Consider the following 20,787-nt stretch of genomic DNA (forward strand, 5'->3'; position numbering starts at 1 on the left):
GCAGTGGCGGCATCATGGGCAGAAAGACCCGGGGCATCTCCTGAGCAAATCTGCAAGGCTGCCACATGGTCCAGTTTTTTTCGACCTTCACAAGGCACTACCGCTTGGAGCTACTATCAGCCTCGGACCAATCATTTGGTAGGAAGGTTTTGCAGGCAGTAGTCCCACCCTGAAGTAAGTTTCTCGGTGCTGTAAGTTTCTCGGTGCTGTCCTGAAAGGCGAAAGGAGAAAACCTTAGTTAGACTTACCGGTGACGGTATTTCTACGAGCCTTTCAGGACAGCAGCCTACTTCCCTCCCTTGGTTATCATATGTAAAGTATAATTATAGGACCTGGTAATTGTCTGATTATATTTTCCAGCATGTCGGAGGATTTCTCGGTAACAACTGACGGCATGGGGGAAGCAGCTGCTTTATAAAGGGGCGTTGTCACGCAGTGTTTCCTGTCTAAGAGGTGGAGCTGCGCTCTCTCCAAGGTGCTGTCCTGAAAGGCTCGTAGAAATACCGTCACCGGTAAGTCTAAGGTTTTTCGTCACAACAGATGAGAACCGCAAACAAAACCCCAGAATCAGCGTGAGTGTGTGTTCAGTAAAGGAAGGGGAAAAACCAACATCTTATTCACCAGTGCAGCAGCAACTAATAAATCCCAATGATGCCAGCTGGGGAGTGGGAGGAAGGCTGAAATATTTTTTTCCCCGTAATGGAATTTTTTTTTTTTTTTTTTTGCAAAAATCTGTTCATAATACTAATTATAGAGGAAGAGTACAAAATTGAATTTGCGTCAAGACCCCCCAGTAAAATTTTTGATGACTGACTAAATGCCCTCTGAAATGACAGGCCATGAAGGAGGCAGTATCAGATCTATTCGAGGAGAACTTAATATCGGAAGTGCACCCTTCGCATCTGGAGTACAGTTTCTACTACCGTGTTTTTTTTTTTTTTTTGTTTTTTTTTTTTTAAGAGCCAAGCCATCAGGGAAGTGCTGTTTTGATCCTGAACCTGAAGCCCCTAAACAAGGCAGTTCAGTACAGGAAATTCAAAACGGAAAACATATTTTCAAATAAGATCTTTACTCCCAGAGTCATATTTCCCAGTTCCTTGGATAAAAAGGATGCGTACCTGCATGTACCTATTCACCCAAAACACCAAAAGTACCTGAGGTTCGCCATAAAGGATGGCGAAAGAGTACAGCACTTTCAATATCAAGCTCTTCCCTTTGGACTAGCATCGGCCCCTTGCATATTTACCAAGATTATGGCAGAAGTCATGCAGGAACGAAGACTGAAGGGGGTTCCGATCATTCCATAGCTGGACGATTTTCTAATATAGATTAGAAAATAGTCCAGGCCGGATGGAAACAAAAGTATTGACAAGCTTACAGACCGCCGAGCTGTTTTTGGAATCACTGGGGTGGAAACTCAGCTTAGAAAAGTCAAACCTAGTCCTTTCGCAGAGGTTAACCTTTCTGGGGTACGCCATCAACACAGTCCTCCAGAGAGTTATCTTCAAAGAGAATGTGATCATCAAGACCACAGACCATATTGCGTCTTGTCATGTCCCTCCTTGGTCTAATGTCTGCATCTATTCCTGCAGTGCAGTGGGCCCAGTTCCATATTAGGCAACTCGAGTGTCACCTATTTGAACAGCTGGGACAGCCAAGTGGAGTCCTTGGAAGAACAAATTTCCATCCCTCAAGTCATCAAGAGGTCACTGCAGTGGTGGATGAAGGAAGACATACTATCAGAAGGCAGACTCTGGACACCTCCCACTCAAATTTCATGTAGCTACGGATGCAAGTGCAATAGGGTGGGGGTTTCACATAAATCAATATGTCGTCAGGGTCTCTGGGAGATGGTCCAAGGTCAAGATTGTCAAGGTCTTCTAGGGGAACTAACAGTGGTCCACTGGGCATTTCAATCTAGCCTATGCCTTCCCGCTGGTTCAGCTGCTTCCCATGGTGCTCAGAAATGTTCAGACAGAAAAAGAGCAAGGATCATACTGTTAGCCCCCTACTGGTTGAAAAGGGCCTTGTTTTCGACTCAAAGATAGCTAAGGAACTTCCTTGGATTCTCCCTTTGCAGAAAGATTTACTGCTCCAGTCAGGTGTTTTCCACCCGCAGCTTCATACACTGAAAATGTTGCTATGGATCCTGAATGGGAAAGGTTGTTGAAAAAAGGCCTGTAACAAGGAAGATCTACAGATTTGGAAGAAATATGCATCAGAAATGTCCTCTAACCAGAATCTCCAAAGATTCTTTAAGTCACTTTCTAGAATTTGCTCCTGTAGGGCCATCGGGGTGGTTTCGTAGGACCTTTCTACAGTTTTAAGGGCACTAACCCGGAAAACCCTTTGAACATTTAGGTGATGCCACGTTAAAATTTTTGCAGCCAAAAGTAGTGTTTCTGATGGTGATCACCTCGGCCAGGTAAATGAGCGAGTTGCAAGCCTTCTCCATTAAAGAGGAAGTAAACTTCCCTGGTTTGTTTGTACCTATAGGTACTGTAAATATCTCCTAAACTTACACTGTTTAGGAGATATTTACTGTATACGCTGCCAATGTCGTCATCAGCACATGCACTATGAAGGAATAGCTGCCCGTGCCATTTCTTCAGAGCCCTGTGCCGTGACCGGCGGCTCCAGCATGCATGCGCGGGAGTGACATCATCGCGGCTGCTCACAGCGATGGAGCCTGCAAACCCAGAAGAAACACTGGGGAAGATGTCAGCCTCTCGACTGTGTGCAGGCGCCACTGGAGGGCTTCGTTCTAAGGTAAGTATTTCATAATGAGCTAGTATGTGATGCATACTAGCTTATTATGCCTTTTGTCTTACGAGTTTTTTTGTTTTAGTTTTTATTTCCCCAGGGTTTACAACCTCTTTAAGGAGCCTCTTCTCACCATCTTTCCAGATGGTACTGAAGACTAATCCGTTACTCCTTCTTAAAATTGCCTCTTTTTACAGGACGCAAGAAGTCATATTGCCATCCTTCTGTCTAAATGCTGCAAATTGGGGGGGGGGGGGGGGGGAGCTTTGCCTCCCTAGATGTAAAAAAAAGAGTGTCCTTTATTACTTGATAGATAGAGATATGTGGCGCTAACTCAAAGTGCATAAATGTGATGAAATAAATATAATCCAATTCTTCAATCAAAGTGCATAGGCGTAAAGAGCAAAATCACATAAAGTGACTAAACATCCATTAAATTCATAAGAGGTGACATCGGATAAATAACAGTAAAAATTCTTGAAATGTGACATCAAATAAATAAACCAATCCAAATGAAGGTGAATAAATCCAAAAATAGTCTAACAGTGCATCAAGATGAAAAAAATCACAAATTTAGAACAAATTGAAAAAAATTGCATGAGATAAAAAGTCGCATGCAATAACAATCGCATAAAGTGCTAAAACGCTATAAAAATAGCCACAAGTTGATCCAATTAATGTTATACAATTCCAACGTGAGCAAAGTGAGTCTTCATAAAACAGTTTGTGCAAAAAAAAGATGAAAAAAGTGCAAGTGCAAACGATAATAAGTGACAGATTCCTCTTAATAACCGTACTCTGTGGTGCGCCACACGTTTCCCTCAGCCTCTCACCTCTAGCAAAGACCCCTAGGGTCAAGCCTGCAATCAGGAACTGGATGAAACACCATCAATCGATCCGTCTCCTCCGATCGTTACAGGTCTGGCAAATCTCCAAATGGAAGGCCTCAAGTTCGGCAAGTTGGGTGGAGGCATGCAATAGAAAGGAGTATCCCCATTGTGCAGTATTCAAAACAGGTTTATGCAAAACAAAATAGTAACATACATATACAGCATAAAATGAACAGCACAGACCCCGGAAGTGATGACAACTGACTCTTCCCTGACACGTATCGTCACCGCCCACGTCACCCTTTGATAGTCACGTGGGCGATCAAATACCACCAAAAGAAAGCTCTATTTGTGGGAAGAAAATGATAAAAATTTAGTTTGGGTACAGTGTTTCATGAATGCACAATTGTCCAATCAAAGTGCGACAGCGCTGAAAACTGAAATTGTCCTGGGCAGGAAGGGGGGAAAGTGCCTGGTATTGTAGTTGTTAAAATATCACTCTCTGTGTTACGCATCTATATAAAATACGAGTTTCACTTTTTGAATTGAATTACTGAAATTAACTTTTTGATGACAGTCTAAGGCAATTTAACCCTATATTAGTGCAATTTTGAAGCACAGGTGCATCTCATAAAAATGAGATGCACCTGTGCTTCAAAATTGCATTAATTGATACTTAGAATGTGAAATGGTCTGCAAAGGTGCTGCTGGATAGTATTTCTGATGTATTTTTTTCTTTTCCTGGAAAAAGTCTACCTTCTCAGATGAAAGAACAGTAGGAGCACTGGTTTCCTTTTGAATAAAATTAAATGATTATCAGTACAAAGTTGCTAGATTGTTAAACCGTGTATAACATGAATACCTAGTGCAGTGATACACCGCATTAACTGGATTTATTTTTCTTTAAGTGATAGTTCACCAGATCGCATAAGTGAGTGGAAGAAGAGAGATGAAGAAAGGCAGCGAGATCTTGAGGAACGTCGTCGAAGGGAGCAAGAAGAGCAGTTGCGTAGGTTAAGGGAAGAGGAAAAGGAAGAAGAAGAGAGAAAAAAAAAAAAAACTGAAAAGGGAAACTGTGCGGACAGTGATAGTGACAGCATCCATAGTGAAAAAAAGCCATCTAAATCAGTAAAGCGGGCTCTTTCGTCATCTGATTCTGAAAAAGAAACTAACAAGGCAACATTTTCTTCTGCAAATGCCAAGAAGGAAAGGGGGATATCTCGGACATATTCTGACAGCAATAAAAAGGTAAGCATTTCTGAAGTTTTTTTGTGTGTGTGTGTATGTATGTGTGTGTATATATATATATATATATATATATATATATATATATATATATATATATATATATATATATATATACACACACACACTGCATCTGGAAAGTATTCACAGCACTTCACTTTCTCTTTAGTTTATTCACTGACACAGTGCTCCATTAATCCTGACTGTAGGGTTATATCGCCTTCTGCAGGAGAAGGACTAGTTGGAACAAAATAAAACTTGGCTACACCCATGGGCCGTCCTCAGCTGGTATATAACTATATAACCCCCTCTCTGCTATAGGTATTCAGTTTGTTTCTGTCTAGTCAGGAGTAAATTCCTAGATCCAGTGGTAACCCCCCCCCCCAGTCCGGCCAGCGAGCGCATGCAGACCGCAGCTACACGCTTGGTTGGCTGTGACATGGCCTCAATGGACAAAGGCTGGCCTGCGAGTTGAACATCTTGCAGGGTCGCATACGACCGTGGTTTGTTCTGAGTCGTAGCGTCCCTCCTGGCCGATAGCCCCCCACTTAGGGGGCAAGAGGTTCTGTTTGGAGCGATACCCACATCTATGGAGAGGTAGGTACATTTCCCCCCTCTCCTCCTTTGGGTGGAGTGGACGCGGGTACCCTCCAGGGATGGTCGGCCCTGCCTGCAGGTTCCCTCGTCCCATCTTACTCCCTCAGTTAGGCTGGGCTTCCCCCCCCCATTTCCCCTCCACTCCCCCTCTGTGTATGTTCCCCGGTGGTGGTGAATGCACTGCCTTAGCAAGTATGGGGTGCAGTACCTGGGTCTGGTGGGGGTTTCAGTGCAGAGGGCGCAGCAGATACTCCTGTGTGGCTTCCCAGACAGTCTGCCAGCATTTTGCAGCGTTCTGCAGCCATTTTCCCTTGGTCCGGCGAGATGCTGGAGACGACCACAGCAGTGCCTGGCCTCTGGGCCCGCCTCTTCCTTCTCCCGGGTATAGACACTGCTGGGTCCGAACATACGGTGCTCCTCTGGCTGGTAGTTGTGACAGGGGGTCCATAAAGGTGTCAAAACTTTTTTGTTCTTGCAGGGTCTCCCTTATCCTATAGAGCAGGGATATGCAATTAGTGGACCTCCAGCTGTTGCAAATCTACAAGTCCCATCATGCCTCTGCCTCTGGGTGTCATGCTTGTGGCTGTCAGTCTTGCTATGCCTCATGGGACTTGTAGTTCTGCAACAGCTGGAGGTCCGCTAATTGCATATCCCTGCTACAGAGCCTCAGGGTCCTGGCCTTGGCCCTGGTGTCTCAGACCCTAACTGAATGGGCCAAACTTTTGTGCAAGGTTTCCTTCTGCCTGCGTTGAACTGCAGACAACCTGGGGAATAAAATTGCAAATTTTTATGTCACACAGTATTTGTGCAACAATTTTCCAAATGCGTTGCATGAATTAACAAAACAGTAAAGTTATCCCAATTTTTTGTATAATGTGAAAGATGATGTTACACTGAGTAAATAGATACCCAACATGTCACAGTCGTGGAATGGTGGCAAACTTTGGTACTTAAAAATTTCCATAAGAGACTCTTTAAATTTTTTTTATAGGTTACATGTTTAAAGTTACAGTGGAGGTCTAGTGCTAGAATTGTTGCTCCAACGCATGTGGCAATACCTCACATGTGTGGTTTGAATGGCGTTCACTTATGTGGGCAGGACTTGAGTGTGTGTTTGCTTCTGTGCGCGAGCACACGGGGGCACTTTAACTTTTTTTTTATTTATTTTATTGTAACTTTTTTATTTTTTCACTTTCTCTTTAATTTTTTGTTTTTTGATCACGTTTATTCCTATTACACGGAATTTAAACATCCCTTGTAATAGGAATGGTGTGTGACAGGTCGTCTTTATGGAGAGATATGGGGTCTATAAGACCCCACATCTCTCTCTCCAGCCTGGAAAGCATCAGATCGAAATAAAGACAGATGTGATGCTTTCCAGCCGAAATGACCGCTTTGTTGACATCCGTGGCCCGGAGGTGACGTCATCTGGTCACCGGAAATCTTTATGCTCTTTCCGCAGCGGTGGATTCTTTCTACGTGTCGCCGATGGCACGGGAGAGCCCAGAGAAGAACCGGAGGGCGGCGGGAGGGATGTCCCCTCCCGTCGCCTGCAATAACGATCAAGTGGCGGAACTGCCGCTATGATCATTCTTGCGGTGCACAGGACGTCATATAACGTAGTGCGGGCGGGAAGTGGTTAAACTATAAACATATTGCTAGTGCTATTAGCAATGTGTTTAAGTTAAACAAAAGTCAAAAACCACAGTACAGGGGGTCAAAGGCTGTGTGGACATGGTACAGGAGGTCAAAGGCTGTGTGGACATGGTACAGGGGGTCAGAGGCTGTGTGGACATGGTACAGGGGTTCAGAGGCTGTGTGGACATGGTACAGGGGGTCAGAGGCTGTGCAGACATGGTACAGGAGGGTCTGTCTCTGTGGCTGGCTCTGCTCCTGCTCTAGCTGTCCTCCCTCTGCCTCCATACTTGGACATGGATGGTCACAGTCACAGTTCAAGAATCCAGGCACAGGCAGAGCACATTCAGAAATAGCACCAGGAAACACCATCACATCAATGCACATTTGCCCCTGCCTGGCCAAGCATGTACGAGTTCTCCCGAGCCCGTTGGGCTACGGAGCGGTGCATGTGCAGATGCACTGTGGGCCTGCAGCCATCTTTTTTTTTTTTTTTTTTACGGGCACTGCTGCCCATAATGGGCATTTTACGGGCAGCCAAAAAATGGACTGAAATTTACAGACTGCCCGTAAATTAGGGGCGGTTGGCAACACTGTGGAAGAGTACCTTCCTGCCACAGTCTAGGAAAGGGAAGGAGCCTCGTCATAAATATGGGCCCCCCCAGCCCATATAAAATAATTTTGTGCTCCCGGGATTTCAGATAAGGGACATAGATCTTAAAAGTCTTCCCTGGGAGGTTCCAAGCAACCTTGGTCTGGTAAGCCTAGAGCTAGATTTTACGGTCCCGCAGACAAGACAGACCTTCAGCTTAAAGGTCTACCCTCACCCATAACTGGGGTGTAGGGACATCTTTGTTTGTTTCCGTCCTTTGTGGGCGTCAAGATAATCCATGAAATGATCCTTTTGGGGGTACCAAAGAAGGGGGCAGAGTTTGTCCATTTTGGGGGTTTTAGGCTCTAAATCTTTGTGCGGATATAATTCCTGCAGGTTCGGGTGACGTGCTAGATAATTACTTAGAACCCTCAAACATATTAAAAATATATATATAATAATTTTTCGTTTTTATTTTTTACAGAGACCCTAGAGAATAAAATGGTGGTTGTTGCAATATTTTGTCACACTGTATTTATGCAGCGGTCTTTCAAACACTTTTTTTTTTTTTTTTTAAATACACTTACATGAATAAAAACAAAATAACTAAACAGTAAAGTTAGCCAATTTTTTTGTATAACTTGAAAGATGTTAAGCCAAGAATTGTGATCTTTTTTTCTAAGCAAAAAAATTACAATTCTCATTTTAGCCAGAATCGTGCAACTCTTGTATGTATATAGGTTTGTGTGGTGTGTATGTGTATAAAAAAAATAGAGAAATAATTTTAATTCCTGAAATACCCACAGTGAAGCTCTATGGTAAGAGAATCGCAAAGCCACATTCACCCTGTTTTTCTTCAGAAATGCAACAGTGGCCTTGGATGTGTGTTTTGGATCATTGTCATATTGGAAAGTGCACGACGACCAAGGGCATGCATGGAGTGATGGTAGCATCTTCTCTTTCAATATAGAAAAGTACATCTGTGAATTAATAATACCATCAATGAAGTGCAGATTCTCGACACCAGCAACACTCGTGCAGCCACACAGGACACTGCTAACACCATGTTGGCACCATGCATTTTTATTTGTGCTCCACCTTTGCGACACCTTAGTTTTGAAGCCATGAGTTTCAAAAACATTTACTGTGTCTTGATCTCATCACTTCAGAGTACAAAGTCCCAGTATTCTTCTTTTTCAGCATGGGCCCTGGCAAATTATAGGACGGGCTTAGTTGTGCATGGGCTTTAGGAAAGGCTTCCTTCATGGATGACACCCATGCATGCTATTTCTCTGCAGTGTACACCGTATTGTGTCACAGGAAACAATCACCCCAGTTTGGCTTTCTTTTTTTTTAACAGCAAAAGGTTTTTATTTTTCAAAAACAAATCAGCATTACAAAACTGTCACTGCACGACAAGGAGTATCTGAATCCTTACAGCGATATAATAAAACGTCTGTTCAACAATGCAGCATCTCACAGATACATTTTACAAATTCCCTATACATCCGTTAGGATATAATAGGAGTAAAGAGTTATCTACTCGACAATGGTGTGCATTTCAAGTACTACATACCGTCTCATATTTTACTTCTACATTATAGTGTTTAGTGTTTAGCCTTGTCCAAAGTCTCCCTGTAGTCCATAACTACCTACTCCTTTTCTCCCTGGCCCCATGAGGTCTGAGGATGTTCCTGACTGCATTTACCCCTTTCGTCAGGTCTGAATCAATCATCCATCAGTGTGACCCGACAGCGCCCCGTGTCCGAGGTTGGGGGGACATTGCCCCTGACCGCAAGGGGGGAGTCCATCAATAGGTCCCCACTCCCGGTCCCTCAACCACGTGCCGCCGCCCAGGTCGACCAAACCTTGTCGAATTTAGCCGGACACTGCCTGCTTTCATACGTGAGTTTGTATAGTGGCAGCACCGAGTTTACCGCTTTCTTCCATGAGCCAATGGTGGGTGGCTCTGCTGACTTCCAATGTAGCATTATCTCCCTCCTAGCATAGAATAGCAGGAATGTAACAGAGTTTGGTGTATCTGTCCCCCTCCACGTCTCCCATATAGCTCAGCAGGAGCAGCATAGGGTCAAGTGATAGCCTGAGGTCCCATATATCGTTGAGCACCCCCGTCACTCCCTCCCAGTACGGCCCGAGTTTCGGGCATGCCCATACCATGTGCCAGAATGTCCCCTCACTGATCCTGCACCGGGGGCATAAGGGGTCAACATGGGGATAGATTCTAGCCATCCTATGTGGAGTGAAGTATGCCCTGTGGAGAAATTTCAATTGTATAAATCTATCCTTAGCTGCTATTACAGTTGGGATATAGGTTGAGACAATGTCCTCCCATTCGTCATCTCCCAGTGCCTGAATGTCCACCCTCCATTTATCATATGCCCGAGTGGGCTTAATGTCGTGTGCTACCGTCAAGTACATGTACAGTGTGGATAAGGGCTTCCCCATCACACTTGAAGTCAGAAGTCGCTCAACCGAGTCCGGTTCCAAAATTAATCTGTCCGGGAACTGTGCCCTCATTGCGTGCCTCAGTTGCCAGTATCTGAACTCAAAGTTTCGGGGTAGGGAGTACTGCCGTTTAATGTCTTGAAAGGACATGAGTTTCCCATTAGCTATAATGTGTTTTAGGGTGGAAATTCCCCGCGTGGCCCACTGGGAGGGATCTGGCACGTCGTAAAGATGTGGGAGGGCGGGGTTGCACCAAAGCGGTGTGTGTGGGGATATTCTATTCGGCTCAGCATAAATAGCCCTGGCCTCCCTCCATGCTCTAATGGTGGTTTTCATCGGCGTTGTCAGGGGATAAGGAGCTTTAAGACCCCTATAAACTAGGTTTGATAGAGCCGCATAGGAGCCGACGATGGCAGCCTCGAGCCTGACCGCAGGGTTTTGTCTGGGCTGGGAGAACCACCAGCGCACCATGACCAGCACAGCAGCCCAGTAGTATAACAAAAAATTTGGAAGGGCAAGTCCACCCCCCGAGAGAGGAAGATAGAGTACCCTCTTCGCCACCCTGGGTGTCCTCCCAGCCCATATGAAAGAGGTCAGAATCCCCTCCAAACGTCTAAAAAAGGACCTAGGTATATGGGAGGGTGTGTTGCGGAAGAAGTATAGGAATTTTGGGAGAAACACCATTTTAAGCAGATTTATTCTACCCACAGGGGTGAGCGGTAAGGAACGCCAGGCCATACATTTCACTGTAAGCTGAGAAAGGAGAGGCTGCACATTTTTTTCCATAAATTCATGGGTGGTATTACTAATTTTGATTCCCAGGTAGGTAAACTTGCCCACCCACTGAAGTGGGGTTGCAGTATCCACCCTGGGAAGCGAGGGGTGGAGCGGAAACAGGACTGATTTATCCCAGTTTATGCGAACCCCTGAAAATCGAGCAAAGTCTTCGAATAAGCCTAACGCTTTCTGCAGTGACTGGTTGGGGTCAGCGAGGTAAAGCAGTGTGTCATCCGCATATAGGGACACTTTTTCCTCAATTGTGCCTACTGGTATCCCCTTCACCCCGGCCTCCGCTCTCAGGGCAATGGCAAGAGGTTCTATCGCCAAGGTGAAGAGTCCCGGTGACAAAGGGCATCCCTGACGAGTGCCTCTTTCCAGGGGAAAGGTTTCAGAGGGCTCCGTTTGTACGGACCCTCGCCTTGGGATTGGCATAGAGCATCCGTATCCATGTCCGAAATTTCGGACCAAATCCGAATTTTGATAGAACCTCCCATAAGAACTCCCATTCCACAGAGTCAAAGGCTTTTTCGGCGTCAAGGGACACCACCACTCCTGCCGAATCTGCCTGTGCCCTATCCATATGGGTAAAAAGCCTTCTAATGTTGATATCTGTCCCTCTCCCCGGCATGAACCCTGTTTGGTCTGGGTGTACTAGGGCCGTTATTACTGTGTTAAGCCTCCTGGCCAGCACTTTGGCCAGGAGATTAGCATCCACATTGATGAGTGAGATAGGGCAGTAAGAGGAACACAGAGTCAAATCTTTACCTGGCTTGGGAATTACAACCACCACCGCCTCACTTAATGAGCTCGGAAGCATCTCCAGGCGTTGTGCCTCCATAAACATGGTGTGTAGTTTCCCCGTCAGCTCCTCTGCATATTGCTTATAGAACTCGACTGGTATTCCGTCCGGGCCCGGAGATTTGCCCGCCTGGAGAGTCTTAAGAGCCTTCAGCAGCTCATCTGTGGTGATGGGGGCGTCAAGACTGTCACGGTATTTTGTAGTGAGAACTGGGAAGTCAAAAGGCTCTAGATAAGTGGTCAGTTCCTCCTTGGTGTATGCGGCCCTGGAGCTGTAAAGAGTTTTATAAAAGGAGGCGAAGCATTCGTTTATCTCGTCTGGGTCGTATTTGAGACATCCGTCAGGTCCCTTTATGTGTGGTATACACAGCCCCCCCTGTTGTTCCCTGGACAGCCATGCCAATAGCTTCCCGGACCTCTCCCCCTGCTCAAATATGCGGTGTGTCTGAGCAAGAAGACGTTTCCGGGTGAGAGAGGTGCGGATGCGGACAACCTCCCCAGTCAGTCTCTGAAGCTCGTCATAGTCACCAGAGTGTTTGGTCCTAAGAAATAGTGCTTCCTGCAGATCCGCCTTCCCCTCAGCTGCCTCCAAGTCCGCTCTCCTCTCCCTGCGCACTCTAGCTATAATGGTCTGGTATCTTCCTCTAGTATATGCCTTGAAGGTGTCCCATACTGTAGCTGCACTGGCTGAGCCTGGATTAGTATCCCAGTATTCCCCCATTGCCTCTCTGAAGTGTCCATCAACCATCTCGTCCGACACCCAGAATCTAGATAGTCTCCACAGGGAAACTCCCGGTGTGGAGGAGACGTTTAACGACAGAAGGAGCGGTGCATGATCCGAGATTCCCCGGGGGAGAATTTTAATGTTCCTCACCCTAGTCAAGGCCGTGTGGTCTACGTAAGCCAAATCGATCCTGGAGAAGGATCTGTGAGAGGCCGAGTGGCAGGTATAGGCCCTAAGGTGAGGATTCCTCCACCGCCACACGTCCGTCAAACCATATAATTCAGCCCAATCCGCCAGGCCGGGGTGGGAGTGCCCAACACTGGACAATCTGTCGACCTCCGGATTGAGGGCTAAATTAAAATCGCCTAAAATGGTTATGTTGTCACTTTGGAAGTCAGCTATTTTGGAGGCCATTTGGTGCAGGAGAGGTATTGAGGCCGGGGGGGGGGGGGGGGGTAAATACACTCCCACAATCACCCATCTCATAGAGTGTATCTGAGCGTGAACCACTACATATCTACCCTCCGAGTCCAACACCAGGTCCAGCAACCTGAAGGGGAGAGACTTATGGACTAGGACACTTACGCCCCGTGCAAAATTGGAATATGTGGAGTGGTAATGACGCCCAATCCAGTGTTTCTTTAGGGCCATAATTTTACTACCCAACAAATGGGTTTCCTGCAAAATGCAGATGTGTGGGCCATGAGCTTTAATGTATTGGAACACCAGTGATCTTTTGACCGATGAGTTCAGACCCCTGGTGTTCCAGGACAAAATGTTAAGTGATGCCATAGTTGTGTATTAAAGTGGGTGTGCTTGGATTTAGAGGACACTCTCCCCCTGAGGCCGTCAACCCGGTCCGGAGGGTATAGCATCCCAAGTCGTACAGTACTGAGGCTTGCAATGCATTCAAAAAACATATTATCAAAATCAAACTTTTAGAAACCAAAAGATTAACCCTAAACAATGAACTTGCCCTTATGGGGCAGCTACCCTTCCCCCCCACCCCACCCAACCCCTTGAAACTGAGGCAGGTATCCATCCCAACCGAAATCAGCACGCCGGCTGCAAAAGGGGGGTCCTGTGCAAGAGGCGTTCCGACCCCTCAAAAGTTCCTGAGGGGCTCAAGTGAGCCGAGTCGCTCTCCGCTGGCCTGAGGCTCCGCCGGAGCTTCATCAAATCTGTCTGGGGGCCCCGCCATAAGAAGGGTAAGAGAAAAAAAAAATACAAAAAGGAAAAAAGGAATTCTTTCCCATAAGACACCATTGTGCAGGGCCCTTCCCTTACTTGCATACGAGTGTAAGTAAATGGAGAATTAAAGGGGGAATAAACAACACACAAAGGGGGGGAGAAAAAACATTTTTGTGAAGAAAGATCAAAGGGTAAAGAGTCCGCCATCGGTGGTGCATGTGCCACTCCAGCGCCCCGCGGTCTCCACGTGAGAGGGAGCAGCACTCTTTCCGATGCAGCTGTAACTTTAACAGTCTCCTGGTGCAACTGTCCAGGGGCTCAGACTTGGTTTCTCCTGGATCCTTGTAAAGGCAGGCACTTTAAGACAGGCAAACTGGTGCATCCAACCATCCTCGGTGTGGGGATCAAGTTAATGGATGCAATGTTGGTCGTTGCAGGGGCTTGGTGTTCAAGGCCCCAACTAATTACAAATGCACATGTGTAATATTCACGTGTCAAGCTCTCTGCTGTCGGTCTTGGGGCAGTGTTTCCAGCCAGGCTGATGCCTCCCGAGGGGAGGTGAAGAACCGGACCGTTTCTCCATCCTGGACCCGCAGGCGAGCCGGGAATAAGACACTGTAGCGAATGTTACGGGCCCTCAAAGCTACTTTCACATGGTCAAATGACTTCCTGAGTTTTTGTGTTTCTATCGAGTAGTCAGGAAAGATCATCAGCTTGTTATTTTGGTGTCTCAAATCGCCCACAGCCCTAGAGGCGCGCAGAATCTCGTCCCTATCCCGGAAATTGAGGAGTCTCAAAATTAAAGTCCGAGGAGGAGCCCCTGGGGGGCCAGGTCTGGGCGGAATTCTGTGTGCCCTTGCCACCGTGTAGTGAGGAGATAGACGGGCGTCCGGCAGAAGGTTCCGCAGCATGTCCTCCACAAAACCTGTTGGGTTGCTTCCCTCTGTCCCCTCCGCCAGACCCACTATACGTAGGTTGTTACGCCTGTTTTTTTCGTCTTCTGCCCTGTATTCCAGGGCCTTCACCTTTGTTTGGAGTGTATGAAGTGCTGAGCTGTGTTCTGCGACTGTGTCCTCTGTGTTGCTGACCCTCTGCTCTGTTTCTGTCACCCTGGAACGGAGCTTATCCATGTCCTGCCTCAGTAGGCCTACATCCGTTTGCACTGCATCTATTTTTGCTGTGAGCGTGGACTGGCATGTGGCTATGGCCGCCATTACTTCCGCTAACCATGGGGGTCTTGCTTCCTCAGCCTCCATTAGTGCAGTCTGTGATGCTCTACAGACACTGCGGGTAGGCCTGGGTGTTTGAGGGGGAGCTGGCTGTGAGGGGGTTATCTCAGGGGAAGGAGGGAATTTGTACTTTTTCCCCTTACCGGCCGCTGCGCCCGACTGGCGTCGCCTCATTCAGATCCTCCGCGGGGTTGCTGGGGTCTTCGGCACCTCTGGGATCAGGCTGAGATCAGGTAGGCCACCCCTGGTGGTGTTGGAACAGGGTGGGAGAGGGCTCCTGGGTCTCTCTGGCAGTGTCGGGACTTCCGCCGGTGGCTCCGGCCGTCTGTGTAGGCGAGACCGCGGTCTCACTTGAGGCCTAGTGCAGTTCGCGGGCCGCTGCGTCCGCAGCGAGGGGGGTATCCGATCGGAATCCCGCAGGCAGCAGCCGCAGTAGGAGGGAGGACACAGCCGAGTGTGCTCCGGATGTAGTCCCGCAGGCCTGCCACTCGATCCCGCAGCAGGAGAGGCCTCCGGTCCGGCGCTCACCACGCGAGGCCGAGGCCTCCAGCAATCGCAGACCCGCGCGTCTCGGTATGGGTCATCCGGGGCTTGGGAGGTAGGTCTCCTATCAGGCAATGTCCCGGGTCACTTCAGGCCGCTGTTTAGGGTGTATTGGGGACCGATGGCTGCGGATTATACTTAGGCCCCGGCGGAGCTCTTAGAGATGCGACTGCTCATGCCGCCATCTTAGACACGCCCCCCCCAGTTTGGCTTTCTACCTCTTTAACTGCAGTGAACTTCCATACCGATTTTACTTTAAACCTTTTCATCAGAAGACGCTCCTGTCGAGGTGTTAACTTATGTGGGTGGCCTGGGCGTCTCTTTGAGATGGTTGCAGTTCCATCCTTGTAAAATGTTTTTCACTTTTGCTACAGTATTCTGACTGATAAGTAAAGCTTTGCTGATCTTCTTGTAGCACCTTTCTTGTGTAAAGAAATTCTTTCTCTGGCCTTGTGACGTTTCTCTTCCATGGTACCTTTGCTGAAATCGGAAGGGGTTTTCTTTACCGCCCTTTTATAATCAACTGTCTGCTGGACACCTGTTTAATGAATAATTAGGCTCTCCTTTAGCCTCGGTTCACACCAGAGGCGGCACGACTTGCAGGTCGCCTCAATATTTTTGTGTGTGTGCAATATAACAATTCTTGGTTGCAATCCATGGCATTTGTGGGAATATTTTGTAGTATAGTGTCAGAAAATGTTCATTTTTAAATGGAAAGTAAAGGTTTTCTGATAACTGCTGTGGTGTACTCATTTATGCTGTGTGTGTGTGTGTGTGTGTGTGTGTGTGTGTGTGTGTGTATGTATATATATATATATATATATGTATAATATATACAATCCGAATTTGTATTAGACATTGTTAAAGTGATTGTAAACCCTTACAATCCACTTTTTACTACAGGTAAACCTATAATAAGGCTTACCTGTAGCTACCGTGGATATCTTATAAACCTGCACGGTTTAGGAAATATCCTCTGTATCAGCATGTGCCGACGCCATCGGCACATGCGCACTGAAATAACGGCTCGTTCGTGCCGTTGCGTCAGCTGATGTGCCGTTACCAGCGGCTCCCGCGCACAAATGCGCTGGAGTGATGTAATCGCGGGTCCGGCCCGCAATACCCGAAAATAACTCTGGGATCGATTGTGCTGGCCGGAGCACTGTACGGTGACCGCATCGATCTAAGGCAGTGGTTCTCAACTCCAGTCCTCGGGACCCACCAACAGGCCAGGTTTGCAAGATAGCTGAAATACATCACAGGTGATATCACTTGATGCTCAGTGATTGCAGTATTCTAGTCTGCAACTCCCCAAGGTAATACTTAAAATCTGGCCTGTTGGTGGGTCCCGAGGACTGGAGTTGAGAACCACTGATCTAAGGTGAGTATTTCATAATGAGCTAGTATGCTTTTGTCTTGCAGGTTTTTTTTTTTGTTTTTGTTTTTTTTTTTTTTTTTTGAGAGTTTACAACCACTTTTAAAGGGTGGTTGACAAACCCCAATAACAAAAGCATTATACAAAAATACAGTGTGTAAACACCCCACACATCCTCATAAAAATCTCAAAATTATTACCATTATGGAATAAATCCAGCTGATATGAGGTGATGTTATTGTACTGATGCGTTTTGCAGTTTAGGCTTCCTCGAGGGCTTAAAGTGAAAGGCCACCCTAACACTTAAATTCTCCCCTTCAATCATTAATGTGAGCTAAGTTCAGCCTTATGTCTCAAAATGAAAAAAAATCCCAGTTTTTCTACCTGTTTATTTTGCAGTATCTAGCGCCATCACATGACTTCAATTCTGCTTCCTTTTGAATCTAAAAGCAGCCAGTGGGTGTGGTTATTAAAAGCTAGTGACATCACTTCCAGGGGGGGACACTGTTTCTGTGTAGCCAGTGGGAGCGTATACAGAATGGGAGGAGCTGATCATAGGTTCCTGCCCAGTGTTCAGTCATCAGTAAAGATACATTGTACATCCTAATTCATGAGAAAATGAAGAAAGATCCATCCACACAGGACACGGGTGGGTGGGAGGTGCAGTGCACATATACAGTATAGCTGTGTTGGGCTTTGAGTGAAGACTAGCACAGGAGAGGGAGCTGGACACTGGGGAACTGTCAGTGTAGCTGGAAGTGCTCTGGGGTCTCAGCTCTGTCTACAATGATCACTATACATTAAAGGAACAGTACAGGCAACCACACTAAGGCTCTGTTTCCACTAGTATGACTTGTCATACAACTTTGAACACATAAAATTGCATGACAAGTCACAGCCCAATGATTTCAATGGCGCCCATTCCCATCTATGCGACTTTGTAAATCAGCAAATTTGAAAAGGTAACTGCACTATTTTGATGCAACTTTGATCCAGAGAGTGTACAGTTGGATCTATGCTGCACTCAGTCGCATAAGTCACACTCTAAAGTCGCACTCTAGGCTTAGGCTAGGTTTTCACTAGTGTGACTCCAAATCTGTGTGATTTAGAGTGCGACTTTGAGTGCAGCTTTGGTCCAAACTTACACTCTGGTTCAAAGTCACATCAAAGTAGTGCAGGCACCTTTTCAAAGTTGCATAGATGGGAATGTTTGCCATTGAAATCAATGGGCTGTGACTTGTAATTCAACTTTGTGTCCAAAGTCGCATGACAAGTTGCACTAGTGGAAACGGAGCCTTAAACTCATTACTCACATGTAATGAGCAATAGAGATTGATCTGTATCCTTCCAAATTTTCAGAAATGTTCCTTTGTACCCCATTTCTTTCACATTTCTTCCCCAGCTCTCTCTGCCATTCTCAGCAGCTTGGCGTGTGTCACACCATGCACACAGTGCCACCACGGTGCCATGCAGAGACAACCATGTGGTTGTACACTGTAGAAAATCTGCAGCATGTTGCATTGTTATCTATCTTACAGTTTCTAACAAACATACTTCCAAAGCCCCCCCCCCTCGTTTTCGATCTCTCTCGATCTCTCTCTCTCGATCTCTCTCTCTCGATCTCTCTCTCTCGATCTCTCTCTCTCGATCTCTCTCTCTCGATCTCTCTCTCTCGATCTCTCTCTCTCGATCTCTCTCTCTCTCTCGATCAGCTGCTGGCCAAAACGAGGCAATGAAGAAAGGAGTAGATCATGTTCTGTGAAGGATAGGAGGGATGGGGGCAGGGCTGGACAGGTCTAGGCAGGTCTGTCTAAGAACGACCGACAACCTTTTCAGGAAGTGAAAGACAGCTTGGCAAATTCAGATAAAGGGGGATAGTGTTGTCGGTGAACAGGAAAAAGCTGATTGGCTTCGATAAGACTTCCAATGCTAAACAATCAGCTAGCCAGAAAATGAATAATATCAAAGATAACGATATTTAACATACTATTAATAGGGGAAAAAAATCATTTTTGACTGGACTTCCACTTTAAAGGTGTGTAGTTGATAAAGAAAAGACACCATAAATACAATGGATACAAAAGTACATACATGTATAATTATACACATTGTATTTAGACTTAGTTGAATCATAATCTGTTAGTGAATAACTCCTACGCTACCAATTCAACAATGACTTCCTAATTATATCCAATAAAAATAATGTGATTAATCATCTGTGGCTTGCAGCATGCATACAATTGTGTTCACACAATTTTAAGTGCTGTGCCATCAATCCTTTTTTTTTTTTTGTTTTTTGTTTTTATCAACAAAATAGATTTTTATTGAATAGAACACAAGACATTACATGATGCAGTTGCATAGGCATACAATCCATGAAAGACAGGGGTTTCAATCCTCATGGCATTACATGAATGATAGTAAGTGTATAGCCAGCACATTTAGCAAGTGACTCAGAAGCATTGCATAACACCCTGAGTTCCAAGCTCTCTTGGAAAGTAAAGTGCAAACAATCAAACAGAACAACAAGCAGAAAAGAAAAATAAAATAACATTAAAAAGAAAGGGTCAGTCCAACTGGTGTAGTATACAGCCAATACATTGTGTTATAAAGGAAAGGCAAATCACTTCTGACAGGTCACCCGTAGTCTCATTTTGTCACCTGAAGTCAGTGCAGGAAACCACCTATCCCATCAGTAACCTGTCTAGAGCCATCTGCGGGGGTGTCACCTCTGGGGAGTTTAGCCAACTCTGCCAGATGCTTATACATTTTTTGGGTGATTTCCTATGATGGTAGGTGTTTTTTTCTCGGATGAGGATGGTATTAACTATTTGGATCAACTGTGTTTCCTTCGGGGCCTGTGCCGAAAGCCAAAGTCAGGCAATCAGCTTCCTAGCTAGGTATAAGAGCCTTGTGAGGGCGATGTACACTGGAGGGGATACAGTTCCTCATCGAGACTCCCCAACAGACACGTCCACTGCTAGCTGAACCTGGTATACATTGTTAATTTTGGTGACAATTCTGTTCCAATGTGCCATCAATCTTTAAAAATACAAATAAGGGCATGCATACAAAATAACAAAAATACCAGTGTAGCAAAATTGATAATGAAAAATAAAAGTGCAATAAAAAAATGTCCTTCATACACATACAGTGTAAAACTGGGTCAGTTCATATATGTGACAGTTCCATCAAAAGTGTGCATTATGAAACTCTTATCCAAAAAATCTAACTGATTTTGAGGGTTAACTGATGGAGTCCCCTTTAACTTTATTTAATGTAAATTATACTAATTTATTTTAGCCATGTTAGTTGATAAATTTATATCCATCAGGGTAGTATATTAGAGCGTAATATAGTACAGAGTGTGTGTATAATATACTCCTCCTGTGTCACCGTCATTGTAAATCAAAGCCTCTAAATACCTCATTAGCCCCGTTCTTTCCGGCCACTCTCCTCCTCATGCTTTTCCTCCAAGTGTAGCTTTAGCTTGGAGGAGGAGAGCAGTCACGTGACAAGGTCCATGAAAGAACTGAGCTAATGAGGTATTTAGAGGCTATGATTTACAATTAGTGACACAGGAGGAGCAGTAAAGAAGGGATTATAGATGTGTTTTTGTTAACTTGCGAGTATGCTGACAGTGCTGTCCCAAGAGACTTGGGGTTTCCTGGGAGTGCAGAGGGGCTGTGTAAAGTAAAGGGGGATGCTTAATCTGCAGAGGGTCTGTGTAATGTAATGGGGCTACATAATGTAAAGGGGGCTGCATGATGTGCAGGGGGTCCGTGCAAAGTTTTTTTATTTTTTGTCTTCCCCTGAATCCTGCCTCTTAAAACTAGGGTGCGTGTTATACGCCGATAAATACTGTGTGTGTGTGTGTGTGTGTATATATATATATATATATATATATATATATATATATATGTGTGTGTCAATCTCGCCGCTGTTATCGGCGAGATTTGACACCTGCGAGCCCCGTCGCGGGAGCCAGCGCCAAGCTGGCTTGCTCATCGGAAAAGGAA

The 20,787-nt window shown here is 45.8% G+C and overlaps 1 protein-coding gene across 4 annotated transcripts in view; it reads left to right on the forward strand.

Moving 5' to 3' along the window:
• HDGFL2 (HDGF like 2) overlaps positions 1-20,787 on the forward strand; it is a 460,705-nt gene that overhangs the window by 186,381 nt on the left and 253,537 nt on the right. For all 4 annotated transcript variants that reach the window (XM_073594787.1, XM_073594781.1, XM_073594774.1 and 1 more), the window contains one exon: positions 4,502-4,841. In XM_073594787.1, coding sequence (XP_073450888.1) covers positions 4,502-4,841 — 340 coding nt within the window. The remainder of the gene's footprint in view (positions 1-4,501; positions 4,842-20,787) is intronic.

This window comes from Aquarana catesbeiana, linkage group LG01 (assembly GCF_042186555.1).
Source record: "Aquarana catesbeiana isolate 2022-GZ linkage group LG01, ASM4218655v1, whole genome shotgun sequence".
NCBI classification, from domain to species: Eukaryota; Metazoa; Chordata; class Amphibia; order Anura; family Ranidae; genus Aquarana; species Aquarana catesbeiana.